The 15,944-nt window shown below is 51.9% G+C and overlaps 1 protein-coding gene and 1 long non-coding RNA gene across 5 annotated transcripts in view; one reads left to right on the forward strand and one right to left on the reverse strand.

The window, feature by feature from the left end:
• Positions 1-15,944, reverse strand: part of LOC309610957 — a 155,913-nt gene that overhangs the window by 65,456 nt on the left and 74,513 nt on the right. The window lies entirely within an intron of this gene.
• Positions 760-8,970, forward strand: CRYBB3 (crystallin beta B3). Of its 4 annotated transcripts, none has more exons than XM_082354512.1 (6): positions 760-2,328; positions 3,706-3,800; positions 5,356-5,474; positions 6,858-6,990; positions 7,321-7,463; positions 8,660-8,970. In XM_082354512.1, exons 2-6 carry the CDS (start codon positions 3,726-3,728, stop codon positions 8,823-8,825), a joined length of 636 nt encoding a protein of 211 aa, XP_082210638.1. In that variant the 5' UTR covers positions 760-2,328; positions 3,706-3,725; the 3' UTR covers positions 8,826-8,970. The 4 variants fall into 4 exon arrangements, with proteins under 4 accessions (XP_082210638.1, XP_082210637.1, XP_082210636.1 ...); XM_082354511.1 differs by having other exon boundaries at positions 761-2,339; XM_082354510.1 differs by lacking the exons at positions 760-2,328; positions 3,706-3,800 and having other exon boundaries at positions 3,813-5,474; positions 7,581-8,800.

Genomic DNA, 15,944 nt, shown 5'->3' on the forward strand with positions numbered 1-15,944 from the left:
GTCAGTCTCTCCGCTGTGCCGAGCTGGGGGGCCAGACAGCGGGAGGGCGCAGCAGGGGTCCTGGGAAAGGGGGCCGATGGAGACAAAGCAGGATCTCCATTCGACGTGGGGTTGGGTCCTCCTTCGGCCTCCTCCTGGCTGTGGGGTATCTCTGAACCCTCACGGTTCTGCAGAATGGGGGTGGTGACAGCGATAACAGTGGGCAAAAGTTAAAGGCAGTGGCTCTCAGCTGGGTGGATTGTGTCCCCCGCACGACATCTGGCAATGACAGGAGATGTTGTTTTAGTTATCACAAGGAGGGAAGGGAGGCGCTACCGGCATCTAGTGGGTGGAGGCCAGGGTTGCTGCTCAGCGTTGTACACTGTGCAGGACAGCCCTCCCACCCCATCGCGCAGAATGACCCGGCCCCAAATGGCAATAGGGCCAAGATTGAGAACTCTAGGTTAAAGAAATGTGGCCCAGGAAATCTGGGCGTATAGTAGGTCTTCAGGGTCCTAAAGGAACTGATGGGGGTTGGGGAGTCAGGCCTGATAGGCTGTCGCACCTCTGTCTTCCCCCTTATATCCGCAGCAGGTGGCGGCTGCATCCCAGGTTAAGGGGTTGAGACCAACTCTGCTTTCCATGAGCACCAGCAGGAAGCAGCCTCTTGGTTTGAACTGTCAACAGTAGGCAGGATCCTCAGTGATTAAAAGCTAGAAGGTAACGCTGTGCTGAGTGTTTTGCTTTCGTGATCTCTCAATGGCTCGAGGAGAGAGAAGCTTCTCCATTTACAGATGAGGAGACTGTGATTCTGACCTTCATTCACTCACCCAAGGTCACACAAGTCCACCTGTTTCCAGAGCCCAGCTGTCACCCACATCTCCAGGGATGCAAGGAGGTTGGGTTTTATGCTGACTTGAGAATGTTAGCTAAAAACAACAACAAAAGAAAACCCTCTTGGTTAACAATTTACCCCTTTGCCCTCATTATTTTATTCATTCAGCAATCATTAAATACAGGTTCCCCTCCCCTATTCGAAAGTAGAGCGTTCCTCTGAAACCTTTCCTAAGCCGCAATGGCATAAATTGAAGAAGCGATTACCTGAGGACACATCTTGCTCACAGATGCACAGAAGAAATGGAGATAAAGCACAGATGCTCTCAGACACAGTTCAAAGCTCTGGCCGCTTGACGCTGAGATACTGAGTGTGGTTCACACGGAAGGCACTTGGTGGCACCACTCGCTGCTTGGGGCTCACCTCGCCACTGTCATGGCTCGTTATAAAATGAACACCGAACGTGATTTTTGTTTTTCACCCTTTTTTTGTAAAAGCAAAAATTCTCTGGATTTCTTTCCGTTAAAAAAACAGGTACTAATGTAGGTCTTTCATAAAAACAAAGTAGCTTAAGGCAAACTTTCGAAAAGCTAGGAAATTCTGTAGCTATCACAGGCAAAATTATACTTTGTTAGGCACACACACAAAATGCATGGATCTTTTTTTTTTTTTTTAGTCATAAATAAAGGGACTATCATGATCATCTTTATTTCTATTTAGGCTAAGAGCTGGGCCCTGGAGGAGGCCAACCCCTTCTCCTCCTCTCTGCTGTGTGACCCTGGGTGAGTGACTCCACATCTCTGAACTATTTCCCCCTCTATAAGGTGGAGATCATAATTCCTCCCCTAAAGAGGGCTGCGTGAGGATTGAACATACTGCTCATGAAGCTGGCCCAGTGCCATGCACATAGTAGGTCTTCAATAAATGATCACTGTTATTCGTCAATGTATAACGAAAATGAATCTTTGTATAACGAATCTTCTGTATAACGAAAATGAATCTTGGGTCTGTTACCACATCTCGTGGAAATGTTTGGATGGATTTACACCCACCTTGGAGGGTATGTTCAGGGTGATCTGACTTAAAATTTAGGCCACATGGCACATGGGAAAATTGAGAGATTCTGGGACCCCTCACTTTAAGAACTGGAGCCATTCCAAGGATGTCATGCACCCCAATAGGAAGATGGTGGAGCTGAGAAGCCAAAGGAAGGAAGTTGAGGACACTGAGATCTTTACACCCTGATGCCCCCTGCCTGGTGCTTCCGGGCTTCCCACAAAGCTGATGCAGTCCGTCTGCCCCCAGGAAGTCATCAGAGGCCACGGCTGAGGGCCTCCCTGGGCCTGCTATTGGGGTGAAGTGGCCCGCACAGAATCAGGTGGACAGCGCGCTGCCTCAGCAAGCCAGGATGTGCTGGGCTGTCAGAAAACGCCCATAAATAGGACGGTCCCTGCAGAAGCAGACTGAGTCTGCAGACGGCATCGGCCTTTCTCTTCTCAAGGCGACTGCAACAGGTTCATTCTGGGTATGCGGGGAGAGAGAGGCGGGCCCGGACCTTGGTGGTCTCCGGGGGGCGTGCACAGCTGGCCCCCTGCACCAACCGGGGATCCACGTGAGGGCTGGAGCCGAGAGGGAGGACGCAGGGCAGGCACCAAGCCAGCTGGTGTCTGGGGGTGGTGGGCAGGGTCGAGCGCTTGGCTGTGAGCTTAGGGCAGGGGGCCTACAAAGACTGAGCACCGCTGAGGAGGGGGAGTGGGCAAACAGGGGGGGCTGCCACATCTACTGAGAATCCTTCGTGAGCTGGACCTCCACGAGCTGGACCAGGCCCTGTTTTCTGCTGAGGCTGGACACAGGCAGACAGACAGCCCGCAGGCTACGCATCCCTGGGCCTGTGTCCTGAGTATATGGGCCACGCAGCCCATCTACTTCCAGGAACGTGGGGTGTAGCTGAGGTGCCTTCTGGACCACTGTGGATGTCTGAAATGGGCATGTGTGTGTGCAAGAGAGAGAGGGGCTGTGTTTGTGCAACAGGTGGGAAGTGACTGTGTACAGTGACCACGGGAGCTTGTGTGTGTGTGTGTGTGTGTGTGTGTGTGCACCTGTGCATGTGCTGATAAGCAGGAGAACAGTCGTATGTGTCTGTGTGTGTGGCATCAAGAGAATCCTTCCACGTGACGAATGCAGGCCCAGCGGTGTGTGGCACGTCCCTAGGGATGAAGGGGAGCTGTCTGTCTGTCTGTTTGTGTCTGTGTCTCTTTAAGTGGCTGGAACAAAGTAAGTGCTCCATAAATGCATATGAAATGAATAAGTGAATGCAGAGAAACTGGACTGGAGCCGGTGTCCCAGGACCTGGTCCGGCATCATGCTTTCTCTAGATGTCTGTCTGTCTGTCCATCTCCCACCAGTCTGTGGTCTCCTCTTCCTCTCCATCACCCAGCACAGGGCCAGGCACCAACTGGGTTCTCACAGAATCTTTGGCAAGTGAAGGAGTCAGTGAACAAAAGACTATACTGCTTGGGGTGCAGAGGCAGGAGAGATTCCTGTAGAGGAAACCCCGGCAACGCCCACCCTCTGAGCAGGGTCTGGAGGTGCTGTGTCCGCACAGAGCTCCGGGTGTGGGGGAAGGGCACGCGCTTTGGAGCCCAGTCCCAGCCCCAACTCACTGGGCCTCGGGATTGCCCTCTGTAAAATGGGGATCCTGACTGTCCCGGTGCCTGTGGTCCATAGTGGATGCCAAGGGGATGTTTGCTGAATGACTGAATGACCACATGTAGGTTGTGAGCAATGACCACATCTTGGAGGCAGCCAAGTTCTGTAGCTCAGCCTCGACTCCAATCACGTCAACACCTGGTTTCGCCCAGGTGCACCTGGTGACTCTTTTGCCTTTGAAGCCACAGGTGTTCCTGGGGCGATGGCGGAGCAGCACAGCGCGCCGGAACAGGCTGCCGCCGGCAAGAGCCACGGAGGCCTCGGGGGCGTCTACAAGGTACCGGGCAGGGAGGGGGTCCCGGGGGCTCTGGGCCCAGGGCTGCTCTTGGTCCTCGGGGTCAGCCTCCTGGCCAGGCAGCCTCTCTCCAGAAAGGAGCCGCAGCCCTTCCGGCCAGCTTGGACCACGAGCACATCTCCGCGGCCTGCGATAAATTCGCTTCATGGTTCTGCCCCATCTTTCCTCTTCTGTGTCCTTGTCTGCAAAATGGAACTGGTCACGCGCACCCCGCCAGTCTCAATGCGGGTTTCGGGAGACACGGCGCTGACTCTCCTGCCTGACCTTGGTCCGGTCCCTGGCCCTCTCTGGAACTCAACAGCCCCATCTTTAAAATGGGGATGGTACCCACACTTCTCAGTGTGAGAGCTCAATGCATGTGCCATTACCATGTCCAGCTAACGGAGGAATCTGAGAGCTGGGATTTGTTGGCTCTGTCATTTTTTTTTTTTTTTTTTTTTTTTTTTTTAGTTTTTGGCCGTGCTGCGTGGCATGTGGGATCTTAGTTCCTTGACCAGGGATCGAACCCGCGCCCCCTGCATTGGAAGCGCGGAGTCTTAACCACTGGACCGCCAGGGAAGTCCCGGCTCTGTCCTTTCTAAGCTATCCCGGGGGCTTTAATTTGAGATGGGGTCCGGGAATGAATTGACTAAGGAGATAACTGGGAGCTTTAACCGGAAGGGTGCACACCGGGAGGGGAAGAGCAGCAAAGAGGCCTGCCTGGCTCTGGGCCTGGTTCGTGGGTGAATCAGCCTTGCCCTGTGGACACCCAGCTTTCCCCTGGGGAGAGCTGCCCAGAGGCAGCCGCCCACCAGAGACGAGGGTATCACTGCCGGCCCTTCCTGGCTCCTTTTGGCATTTGGCTTTCCCCTGATCACGCCAGTGCTCGGGAGAAAAGAGCCAGCTGGCTTATTGAATCCATGCCTCCACTTAACTTGCTGCCGCAAGGACGCTTTCTGAGCCTCCCTTGACCCTTGTATAAAATGACCAGAGCCAATGTTCCCCAGGGACCTGCTACAAATACAGTTTGTGCTTCTAGGCGGGTGAAAGAGGCAAAACCTTCCTCTGCCTTTGCAACCACTTCCTCTGGGGTATAGGGACAGGTGAAGGTCAACTGTTGCAAACTGGAGTTTTATTTGTCCTGAGCAAGACTTTTTAAATGGAGAAATTTCACATTAAGGAAATTACAGATTTCTGGCTTCTCTTGAAAAGCTTAGAAGGGGGCCCACAGTCCCTCCTAACCACAGCGGCTTCATTTCCCTACACTTATCCCTCTGGTTATTTTGGTCATTTTGCTTTACTTGATTTTGCACTGCCTCCGGCCAGATACCAGAATTTCAGTCCCTGGATTAATGGGGGGTTCCTGGAGGTGTTCCCCTCCATGGCCACCAGGGGGCAGGGCAGACTTGTGGCGGTGCTGGCTTCAGGCCTGTACCAGGCAGAGCTGAGGGAGCGGATGGCAGTACCTCCCTCCAAGGCCCTAAAGAGGACCTGGCAGGACACAGGCTGGGGCTGGGAACCCTGCCCCGGTGGGACGCTCAGGAGGCTGCCCTTCCAGGTGATCGTGTACGAAATGGAGAACTTCCAGGGCAAGCGGTGCGAGCTCTCGGCCGAGTGCCCCAACCTGACAGAAAGCCTGCTGGAGAAGGTGGGCTCCATCCAAGTGGAGTCGGGGCCGTGAGTACCTGCACCCCGAGCCCCTCCTCACAGCCCTGAGCCCTCTGGAAGTCGGGAGGTCCAGGATCAAGCTCTAGATCTGCTGTGGAGCCTTAGGCAACTCCCTTCCCATCTCTGGCCTCAGTTTTCCCACCTGTAAGATAAGAACATTGAACTGTGATTTTCTTGGAATCCTTCTAACTCTCCATCTCTGAGGTCAGTAGCAGGGCGCTGTGGAGAGAGAACAGAGGAAGGCACCCAGCACCTAGCTCAGTGCCTACTAGTGGGATTTAATAGTTTTAATAGTTTTAATAATGATGATAATATCTAAATTTTAATGTGCTTTATATCACTGAATCCCTCTTGACAGATGAAGAAACTGAGGCCAAAGTGGTCACGTGTCCTGTCCACGTCCACGTGGCAAACAGGAGTCCCAGCTGGACCCTGAATTCTTCAGGTGGAAAGTCCAGGCTCTGGTACTACCCACTTGGGTGATCCTGGGCAAGGTGCTTCACCCTCTTGGCCTCTGTTTTCTCATCTGTCAAATGGGATAATAAGGGTACATACTTCAGAGAGAGTTTTTGTGAAAACGAATGGAAGGATGCACATAAATAATTAAAATATAATAGTCATAATAGCACTAACAATATAATAGTAAGAAGAAGAAAAATAAGAGGAGGAGGGGGAGGGGCAGGAGGAGGAGGAAGAGAAGGAGGAGAAGGAGGAGATGTCTATGGAATACTTACTGTGTGCCAGACATTGCATTTAAAATGTTTCTGAGAGACTTCCCTGGTGGTGCAGTGATTAAGAATCCTCCTGCCAATGCAGGGGACACGGGTTCGATCTCTGGTCTGGGAGGATCCCACATGCCGCGGAGCAACTAAGCCCGTGAGCCACAACTACCAAGCCTGCTCTCTAGAGCCTGTGAGCCACAACTATGGAGCCCGTGCTCCTAGAGCCCTTTCTCCGCAACAAGAGAAGCCACTGCAGTGAGAAGCCCACACACCGCAGTGAAGAGTAGCCCCCGCTCGCCGCAACTAGAGAAAGCCCGCACGCAGCAATGAAGACCCAACGCAGCCAAAAAAAAAAAAAAAAAAAAAATTTAAATAAATAAAAATAAAATAAAGAATAAAATAAAATGTTTCTGAGCAGCCTACACAGAGGCTGCACATAAAATAGATTCTCAGTACTCTTCCCCAGGATGGTTTTCTGACTCAGAGTCTCAACTCCCAGTATGTTCTAGCAGCTCCCTCAATACCAGGACCAGGGGTCAGTAGAGGGAAGGAAGGAAGGTTGGAGGGAAGGTGCAAGGTCAGAAGTCAGCAGCTCTTGGGCACCCCCCTCACTAGTGCTGGGTCCTCCCCGAGGGCAGCAGAGGTGACCCAGGCCTCTTTCCTCCCGCAGGTGGCTGGCATTTGAGCGCAGGGCCTTCCGCGGGGAGCAGTATGTGCTGGAGAAGGGGGATTATCCTCGCTGGGACGCGTGGTCCAACAGCCACCGCAGTGACAGCCTCCTGTCCCTCCGGCCTCTGCAAATCGTGAGTATAGTGCCCAGAAGCAGGACATGCCTGGAGCTCATGCGGCAAGCTCCTTTCACGAGCTCAGCCGAGGGCTTGGCTGGCATTCTACATGAATAATTCTGATCTCCTGCCACCCTCTCTGTGCCTCGGTGTCCCTATCTGCTAAATGACGGAGTTTTTAACCAGACCTGAAAGGCCCCTCTTGGTCTCACGGCTCCCTGGCTCTAAAATTCCTAAGGAGACCAGCTCTGGGGGTGGGTGTTATTTGACTTAATTCTTTCCTGGAGCCTCCCTGCCCCCTGTTCTGGGCATGGGAGCAGCCGGTTCACCCCGTGGTCTTGCCCCCAGGATGGTCCAGATCACAAGCTGCATCTCTTTGAGAACCCAGCTTTCGGCGGCCGCAAGATGGAGATAGTGGACGATGACGTGCCCAGCCTCTGGGCTCACGGCTTCCAGGACCGTGTGGCGAGCGTCCGGGCCATCAACGGGACGTAAGGGACCTGATCCCACTCTTGCCCCTGCCCTGTCCTCCAGTTAGCATGCCTCTGGCTCCACACAGAATCTTTGTTCACAATTGCCTACACAGCTGACGTTTCCTGCTCCTTCAGGTCTGGAGGCCCTTCACTCAAGTCAGTGCGTCGACGCCAACCTTGCTCAAAGCCCCATTCAAGATCTCCCATGATGCGAATGTCCAATTGCTTGCATTCCTGTACCATTGGATATCCAGGAAGCCTTGACTTATAGACAGTTTTATCTTTTTTTTTTAACCAAGTGAAATCTGTCCCCCTTACCTGTCTCCATCAAAGTCTTCACTCCTTTTCTGAACATCCCTAGGCCCTTGAACTCAGATATTTTTTTCCTTTTCACAATCCTTGTCCTTACCAGGGAACCCAGCCTGTATGTGGGTGTGGCTTGAGTAGTACATAGGAGAGCAGGTTCATCACCGCCCTCCTTCTAGGCTTGATGTCTCTGTTAATGCAATCTTAGGATCACCATCCCTTTGTCCAGCTGACTGTATCTCACTTGCAGGCTTGTGATCTGGGGTTGGGCCTTGAAAGGTGCCACCTCTACCTGATAATAATGTATTCAACAACTTTTTACTAAGTTATCACCTATGGTCAGGGTATGGGGGCAACAAGAACTATACAATTCCTCCCTCAAGAATTTCACAGTCTTATAGGGAGACAGACAAGGAAATAGTATTCACAATTCGTTGTGATCAGAATTGTGATGGGGGATGTACAGGGGCTCTGAGGGTCCTGATGAGGCACTTGATTCAGCCTGGGGGTGTCAGGAAGGGCTTTCTGGAGGAGGAGATATCTGAATTGATATGTAAAGGATACTAATGAAAGAGGAGATGAAATAAGGTTGAGGCAAGGACAAGCATTCCAGGCAGAAGGAACAGCATGTGTAAAGGCTCAGAGACAGGCAGGTTCAGGGAGAATAGAATAAGACAGGCTGGAGTGTGGGGTATAAAGAGGGAATGAGAGATGAGGCTAGAGATGCTGCGTGAAGAATCCTGTGGGCAGGACTAGGAGTTTGACTTCATCCCGGGGCACTGGGGAGCCAGGGAGGGATTTAGGCAGGTGGAGAGCATGATCAAACGCTGGTTTCAAAAGACTCCGTCCGGCTGGAGGCAAGAGATTGGACACTGACCATCCTCACCCCGACCTTGGTCTCCCTGCAGGTGGGTTGGTTACGAGTTCCCCGGCTACCGCGGCCGCCAGTACGTGTTTGAGCGGGGTGAGTACCGCCACTGGAACGAGTGGGACGCCAACCAGCCACAGCTGCAGTCTGTGCGCCGCATCCGCGACCAGAAGTGGCACAAGCGGGGCTGCTTCCTCAGCAGCTGAAGGGCGCCCAGGCCCCAGTGGCCCAGGCCCGCCCTGGGGGGCAGCAAGGGCAAGAAGAGGCGGCTCCAGGGCCGGGGTGAGGGCCTGTCTGGCCACCCTCCCCCAGAATCTGCTCAATAAAGCCTGGGGCCGGTCCCCCACCTGCCATGTTCCTCCGTGTCACTTTTTGAGGGGGCTGGGCCCCAGGTAGAGCCCAGGGGAGGGGCAGGATGAAGGAGGCTGGGGCTTGAGGGTTCTGAGAGCCCCAAGGGAGGGCCGTGAGCTGTTCTCCCACTCGAGGCTCTGGTCCTTATCAGGCAGAACCACATGCGCATCCTGCCCTGATTTTGTGTCTGTCTGTCTGTGTCTCCATCTGTCAGTCCGTCCATCCATCCATCCTTCTAGTCTTCCTTCCATATTTCTATGTTTTCTTCTGTCCATTGATTTATCCATCCCTCCTTCTACCCACCCATCTTTCTACCCATTCTTTCAATTCTTCCTCCTATCCTCCCATCAACCCATCCATCCATCCCTCCATCCATCCATCTTACGTCCCTCCCTCCATCCACCCATCCCTCCATCCCTCCCTCCCTCCCTCCATCCATCCATCCATCCATCCACCCATCCATCCATCCACCCACCCATCCATCCATCCATCCATCCATCCACCCATCTGTCCGTCCGTCCGTCCATCCATCCATCCATCCCTCCATCTATCCATCTTACGTCCCTCCCTCCATCCACCCATCCCTCCATCCCTCCATCTACCCATCCATCCCTCCCATCCATCCATCCTTGCCTCAATCCTTTCACCCATTAATCCATCCATCCTTCCTTTCTCCCATCCACCTGTCCATCATTCCCCCTCCATCTCTCTGTCAGTCTCTATTTTCACTAACTTATTCAACAAATTCCAGGCCCTGTTCAAGGCCTGAGGTCACAGCAGTGAACAAAGCAAAGTCCCACCCACACAGAGCTCACCTTCTATGAGAGAGACAGAACATAAATGAACAGGTAAAGTTTGAATATAATGCCAGGAGGTGGGAAGGGCTAAGGACAAGGAAGCAGGATACAAGGATGCAGAGTGATGGGGTCGCGGTCAGAGAACCCTGAGGAGGTGACATTTGAGCTCAGACCTGAATGACCCATGAGAACATTCCAGGCGGAGGAAGACCAGGCTTGAAGGTCATAGGCTGGAGTGCGGCTGAGTGATGGAGACACAGCAAGGAGGGTTAAGTAAGACACGGGGAGGGGGTCAGAGAGGGCGTACGGTCGGCATTTAGGACTCCACAGACTCTGGGAAACTTTGACTCTTCTCCGGGGGGCGGGAGCCACGGAGAGTTTGAACGAGGCGAGACATCGTCTGTCTTTGGGTTTAATAGGAGAGCTCTGGCTGTGGCACAGAGCAGAGACGGTGGGACCAAGGGGGGGAAGCAGGGAGACCGGTTGGGAGGCTCCTGCAGAGATCCGGGTGAGCCGTGATGATACGGTGCCCCCGACCCGCTCTCTTCCACGCATCGGTGACTGTCCCCCTGCCCAGAGATCTTCTGCAGCCTCGGCTCAAGGGCTGAGCCCCCATCCCACCCGCCACCCCTGACCATCACTGCTCTGAGCCTCAGTGGCTTCCTACGGCCCAAGGCGGGACACCGTGGCCGCGCACGTGAGTCTCCTCTGCCGCCCGCTCTCCGCCCCCCTCCCCGCCATGGGAATAGGAGGGACTGTCCCGTCTGACAGTCAGGCGACAGCTGGCCTCCCGGGACCACCCCTCCCACCTCCAGGAGCCAATTCCGACCTTGCTCCCCTGTTGCCCCTGCAGCCCGTCCCAGCCTCCTGCAGCCTCCCCACGGCTAAAGGCCGCTGGTATGGGGGAGGCCCGGGGGGGCCCCAGGAAGACATTAAAAAAATGGGGCGATTTTCAGTTACTTCAGCCTATGTGCTTAAAAAAATATGCACAGCTGAGAAATCACCTCGAATTATTCTTACATTGGTGTGTAGGGGAGAGCTGGGGTGGGTGAGGGCACCCAGCAAGGAGGCAGGTGGAAGGCAGGGGTTGACTCCCTGGAAGTGGGGACGGCAGCACCTACCCTTCGTCACCCCTTCCTCCCACCAGGACCCACTCCTTCCTTCCCCTCACAGAGAGGGGCCTTGTTATGCTTTATCCATCAGTGCTTACTGAACAACAGACCCAGTGCTAGGGCTTTTTATTCATCATCATCTCGTTGAATCCTAACGAAGACCTTGGAAGGCACAGTTATTAATCCTGTTTAACAGATGAGGAAACTGAGGCTCAGAGAGGCCGTATCACCTTCCCAGGGCCACACAGACAGGAAGTGGTAGAGCCGAGGTTTGAACCCTGTATTTTGATGCTAGAACATCTGTTTCTGAGCCCTGCACACTCTGATGTATCCATCAGGGGCAGAGAGACATCACAGAAAAGGAAACAACAGCAGTTGCCACAGCAACAATTTTAACAAGGATAATAGTAGCCACTGCTCTCCAGCCCCTACTGTCACCGAGCCCACTACTGCTTTATAGAATCAGCTCTCATCTGTGATGGGTGATAATGACCTCCATTTGCAGAGAGGGATACTGAAACCCAGGGTGCTGAAGTAAATTGTCCCAAGTGCCACCACATTTAAGTGGTGGGACCAGAACTCAAGTTCATGTCCATCTCCAAAGCTCAGGTCGCCCTGCCCACCAGCTGTTGATGCTGTAGTTGAAGCCTTCTCTGCTGCTGCAGCTGCTGTCTGTGAAGGTGGCCGCTGTTTTATTGAGCACCTGCTGTGTTCTAGGTTTGGGGCAAGAGGTGTCCATGCCTGGTCTCAGTTTACACCAGGAAGGCCCCTGGCAGGCTCCAGGGTCATGGGTCAGTGGAGGCAAGGAAGCCAACGCAGTACTGGGGACAGTGCCCCCTCCCTCCCTCCCTCCCTCGGGCCAGACTTGGTCCCAGGCACTGCAGCTGGGTTAACTCTAGAGGTGGGGTTCAGCTGGACCCCCATACTCAGGACAGACCCTGTCCAAAGCCTTAAACCCATAATAACCATCTGTGTCAAGGAGAGCTTGCTCTCTGCAAGTATTCCCATGCGTTATCCCATTCAACCCCACTAAAGGCCTCGGAAGCACAGAGAGGGGCAGCCGACTCCGAAGGTCACACAGCCAGGGAGCAGCAGAGCTGAGATTTGCCTTCAGGCCTACATCACCCCAAAAGGCTGCTCTTAACTCCAACCTAGACTTAAATTCCATCTAACACAGGGGCAGAGCCTGAGAGGGACAGTGAAGCAAGGGCATCCCTCAGTGACAAAAGGTCAAGGTTCAGGGCCAGGAAGTCACTTTACTTAATTGAGAGGCTTTGTAGACTGATGGTTAGAGGCAGTACGCCTGAGATGGGCTTTTTTTTTTTTTTAACATCTTTATTGGAGTATAATTGCTTTACAATGGTGTGTTAGTTTCTGCTTTATAACAAAGTGAATCAGCTATACATATACATATATCCCCATATCTCTTCCCTCTTGCATCTCCCTCTGAGATGGGCTTTTGATACACATCACCCAGGTTTCTTTCCAGGCTCCACCACGTACTGTGTGCCTTTCGGCAAGTGACTTAACCTCTCTGTGCCTCCGTCACCTCGTCTGTAACATGAAGTTAATAACACTATCTATCTAGGTTGTTTTGAGTATTAGCGTAAGATTAATTGGCAGAAAGGGATGAGAACAACAGATAAAGTGTGGGCTCTAGAAATATTCATCCTCCTCCTCATCATCATTAAAAATGATGACCCTAGATATGGGCTCCGTGGCTGTATGAAGCAGAGAGACTTGCCAGTTACTCAGTAATGGGGGGTCATCCTAAGGATGCCAGCGCAAGCAAGAAAATAAGGAACCTAGGCTCCGTGGCCAGGCTTGGGGAGTCCAAGCTGTGACAAGGCTTCATGGGGAGAATGGGACCCGGGGGTGAGCAGGGCTCATGGCGACAGGACTGCAGCCCAAGGACTCCTGGGAGCCGGGCGGCGGACTCTGTGGGCATCCTCCTAGGGGTCCACCATTAGCGAGCCTCAGCAAATGCATCCCCCCCACCTGCTTCTCCTGGGGTCCTCCTGCCACTTCCTGCTGCCAGCTGCCCCCTCTCCCCAGCCTTCACCCTGGATGTCTTTTATCTGCCCCTGGATGGTAGCAGACGCTATGTATTTTCCCATACCCCTTAGAACCTGAAATGGTGGTGAGTGAGAGCCACTTCCAGCTGCCAGCGTCTGCATGCTTGTGTGCCGGGGGGCAGCTGGTATTCTGGGGAATTAACGCCTACTAGGAGCAGCCCTCATCCAATAGCTAACAGGAATTAGTGTATAAATACCCCAGCTCCCTACCCTCGGGTGGGAACTTGACCAAGCATTCCTCCCCATTTTGGAAAGAATCATGGCACCTGTGGCGATGTTGCCTGCAGTGTTTGCATCACTAATAAATCACCTCTGGGCCAATCCACATGTCTGGCTGTATTATGTTCAAGAAGATTCTTCATGGGCATATGAAAACGTCAAACACACATTCAGTTCAATATTAACTTCTTATCCAAGCTTGTCCACTATGAGTAGCACAAATACCTAACTCCTTGTTTACATCATTCTGGTATAACTGTGTCCAAACCTTTATCTATTGAAATACATATTATTACACATTTTATTTTATTTATTCTTATATATTACAGTTAGGACATTTTATTATGAATTTATTCTGAAAGAATGTACATAGGTGAGTTATAGTTTCAATTTTATTTCAGGAAAGGGCTGTCACACAGTAACTGTCATGAGAAGGGAGTGTCGGTGCTGAAAGAGGGACAAGTTCTCGACTTGGTGGCCTCCGAGGCTCCTTGTAGCTCTGGCTCCTTTGTATCTAAGGATCAAACTGTGTTTGGGGACACCAAGGCCTGTACTCTTTGTAGCATCAAGAAGGTGATTTCAACTAAAAATAGAGTTATCATATGATTCAGCAATCCCACTCCTGGGCATATATCCCAACAAAACTCTAATGCAAAAAGATACATGCATCCCTATGTTCATAGCAGCACTATTCACAATAGCCAAGGCATGGAAACAACCTAAATGTCCATTGACAGATGAATGGATAAAGAAGATGTGGTACATATATGCAATGGAGTACTACTCAGCCATAAAAAACCCCCGAAACAATGCCATTTGCAGCAACAGGGATGCAATTAGAGATTATCATACTAAGTGAAGTCAGAAAGAGAAAGACAAATACCATATATCACTTATATGTGGAATCTAAAATATGACACAAATGAACCTATCTGTGAAACAGAAAGACTCACAGACATAGAGAACAGACTTGTGGTTGCCAAGGGGGAGGAGAATGGGGGAGGGATGGATTGGGAGTTTAGGACTAGCAGATGCAAACTATTACATATAGAATGGATAAACAACAAGGTCCTACTGTCTAGCACAGAGAACTATATTCAGTATCCTATGATAAACCATAATGGAAAAGAATATTTAAAAAAAGAATGTATATGTGTATAACTGAATCACTTTGCTGTAAAGCAGAAATTAACACAACATAGTAAATCACCTATACTTCAATAAAAAAAAAATCTTAAAAAAAGAAGAAGGTGATTTCAGACTTTTAGCTTCCAGAACTATGAGACAATACATTTCTGGAAGTCTTTTTGTGACATTATTTTTACTGTGGTAAAATAATCATAACATAAAATCTACCATTTTAACCACTTTTAAGTATACAGTTTAGTGGCATTAAATACATTTACATTCTTGTGCAATCATCACCACCATCCATTTCCAGAAGTGTTTTTCATCTGGCCAGACTGAAACTCTGTACTCATTAAATCATAATTCCCCTGTCCCCCCTCCCTCCAGCCCCTGGCAACCACTATTCTACTTTCTGTCTCTAAATTTAGCTGCACTAAGAATCTCATATAAGTGGAATCATACAGTATTTGTCCTCTTGTGTCTGGCTTCTGTCACTTAGCATAATGTCTTCAAGTTTCATTCAGGTTGTAGCCTGTGTCAGAATTTCCTTCCCTTTTAAGGCTGAATGATATTCCATTGCAAGGATAGAACACATTTTGTTGACCCATTCATCTGTCAGTGAACATTTGGGCTGTTTCCACTTTTTGGCCATTGTGAGTAATGCTGCTATGAACATAGGTGTACAGATACCTGCTGGAGTGCCTGGTATATTCCCAGAAGTAGAATTGCTGGATCATGTGAGAACTCTATGCTTAATTTTTTCAGGAACCGCCATACTATTTCCCATAGAGGCTGTACCATTTCATCCCCAAATTCTGTTGTTTCAAGCCACTAGTTTTGGGCCCTTGGTTACGGCAGTCCCTACTACGTGTTAGGCACGGGGCTTTGGGGATATGATGGTGTATGATCACGCCACTCAAGGTGGCTGTTCTCTTGCTCTCTGTACGTCCCCTGCTGGACCAGCCCCTGCTTCACCTGCACCTGCTCACGTGACCGTACCTACCCCCCCAGCCCCCAGCTAGCGATTGTCCTAATCCTTGGCCCAGAGCGGCTCCACCTGCTAGTTTATTAAAGGGAAACACCTGCCCTCCTGATGGTCATTAACCTGAGGGCCGTGAGGGGCGTGCCCAAGCTGCTGGTTTCCCTGGTAACTGATGAGCCCCCGTGAAGTCAGTTCCCCGTATAAATGGCAGCCTCCCTCCCCACCCCGCAGTGGTAGTGAGTGCCGCCATGTTCTGCTCGCCAGGTGCTACGCATGGCGGGGTGTCGCCCCAGGACCCATTGCTTCGGACGTGTAAGGTCCCCTGTCCAGTGACCGTTGATGTATCAGGCTCAAGGCTGGGCAATTGCAAGGCTCACAGGCCGGCGGGCGCAGCCCAACAGTTGGCCGGCCAACCAGGAGGCCGAGGAAACTCCCGTGAGCGCCGAGCTGTCGGGAAGTAAGGACGGGGAACGGAAAGCTGCGGGGGGTGATCCCGAGGTGGCCGTCCACCAGCACGCGGGGCCCTGTGGCGGTGGCCACCGCCAGAGCTGCCTCTCTCTTCCTTACATTGAGGATGCCCTGTTCACCTCAGAGTCTCTTTCCAGTTTAGAAGTAGCAGCTCCACCCTCGGGGTTCATCTGACCGCTCGGGGATGGCTGGT

The sequence above is a fragment of the Balaenoptera borealis genome (genome assembly GCF_965194805.1).
Source record: "Balaenoptera borealis genome assembly, chromosome: 14".
Classification (NCBI taxonomy): domain Eukaryota; kingdom Metazoa; phylum Chordata; class Mammalia; order Artiodactyla; family Balaenopteridae; genus Balaenoptera; species Balaenoptera borealis.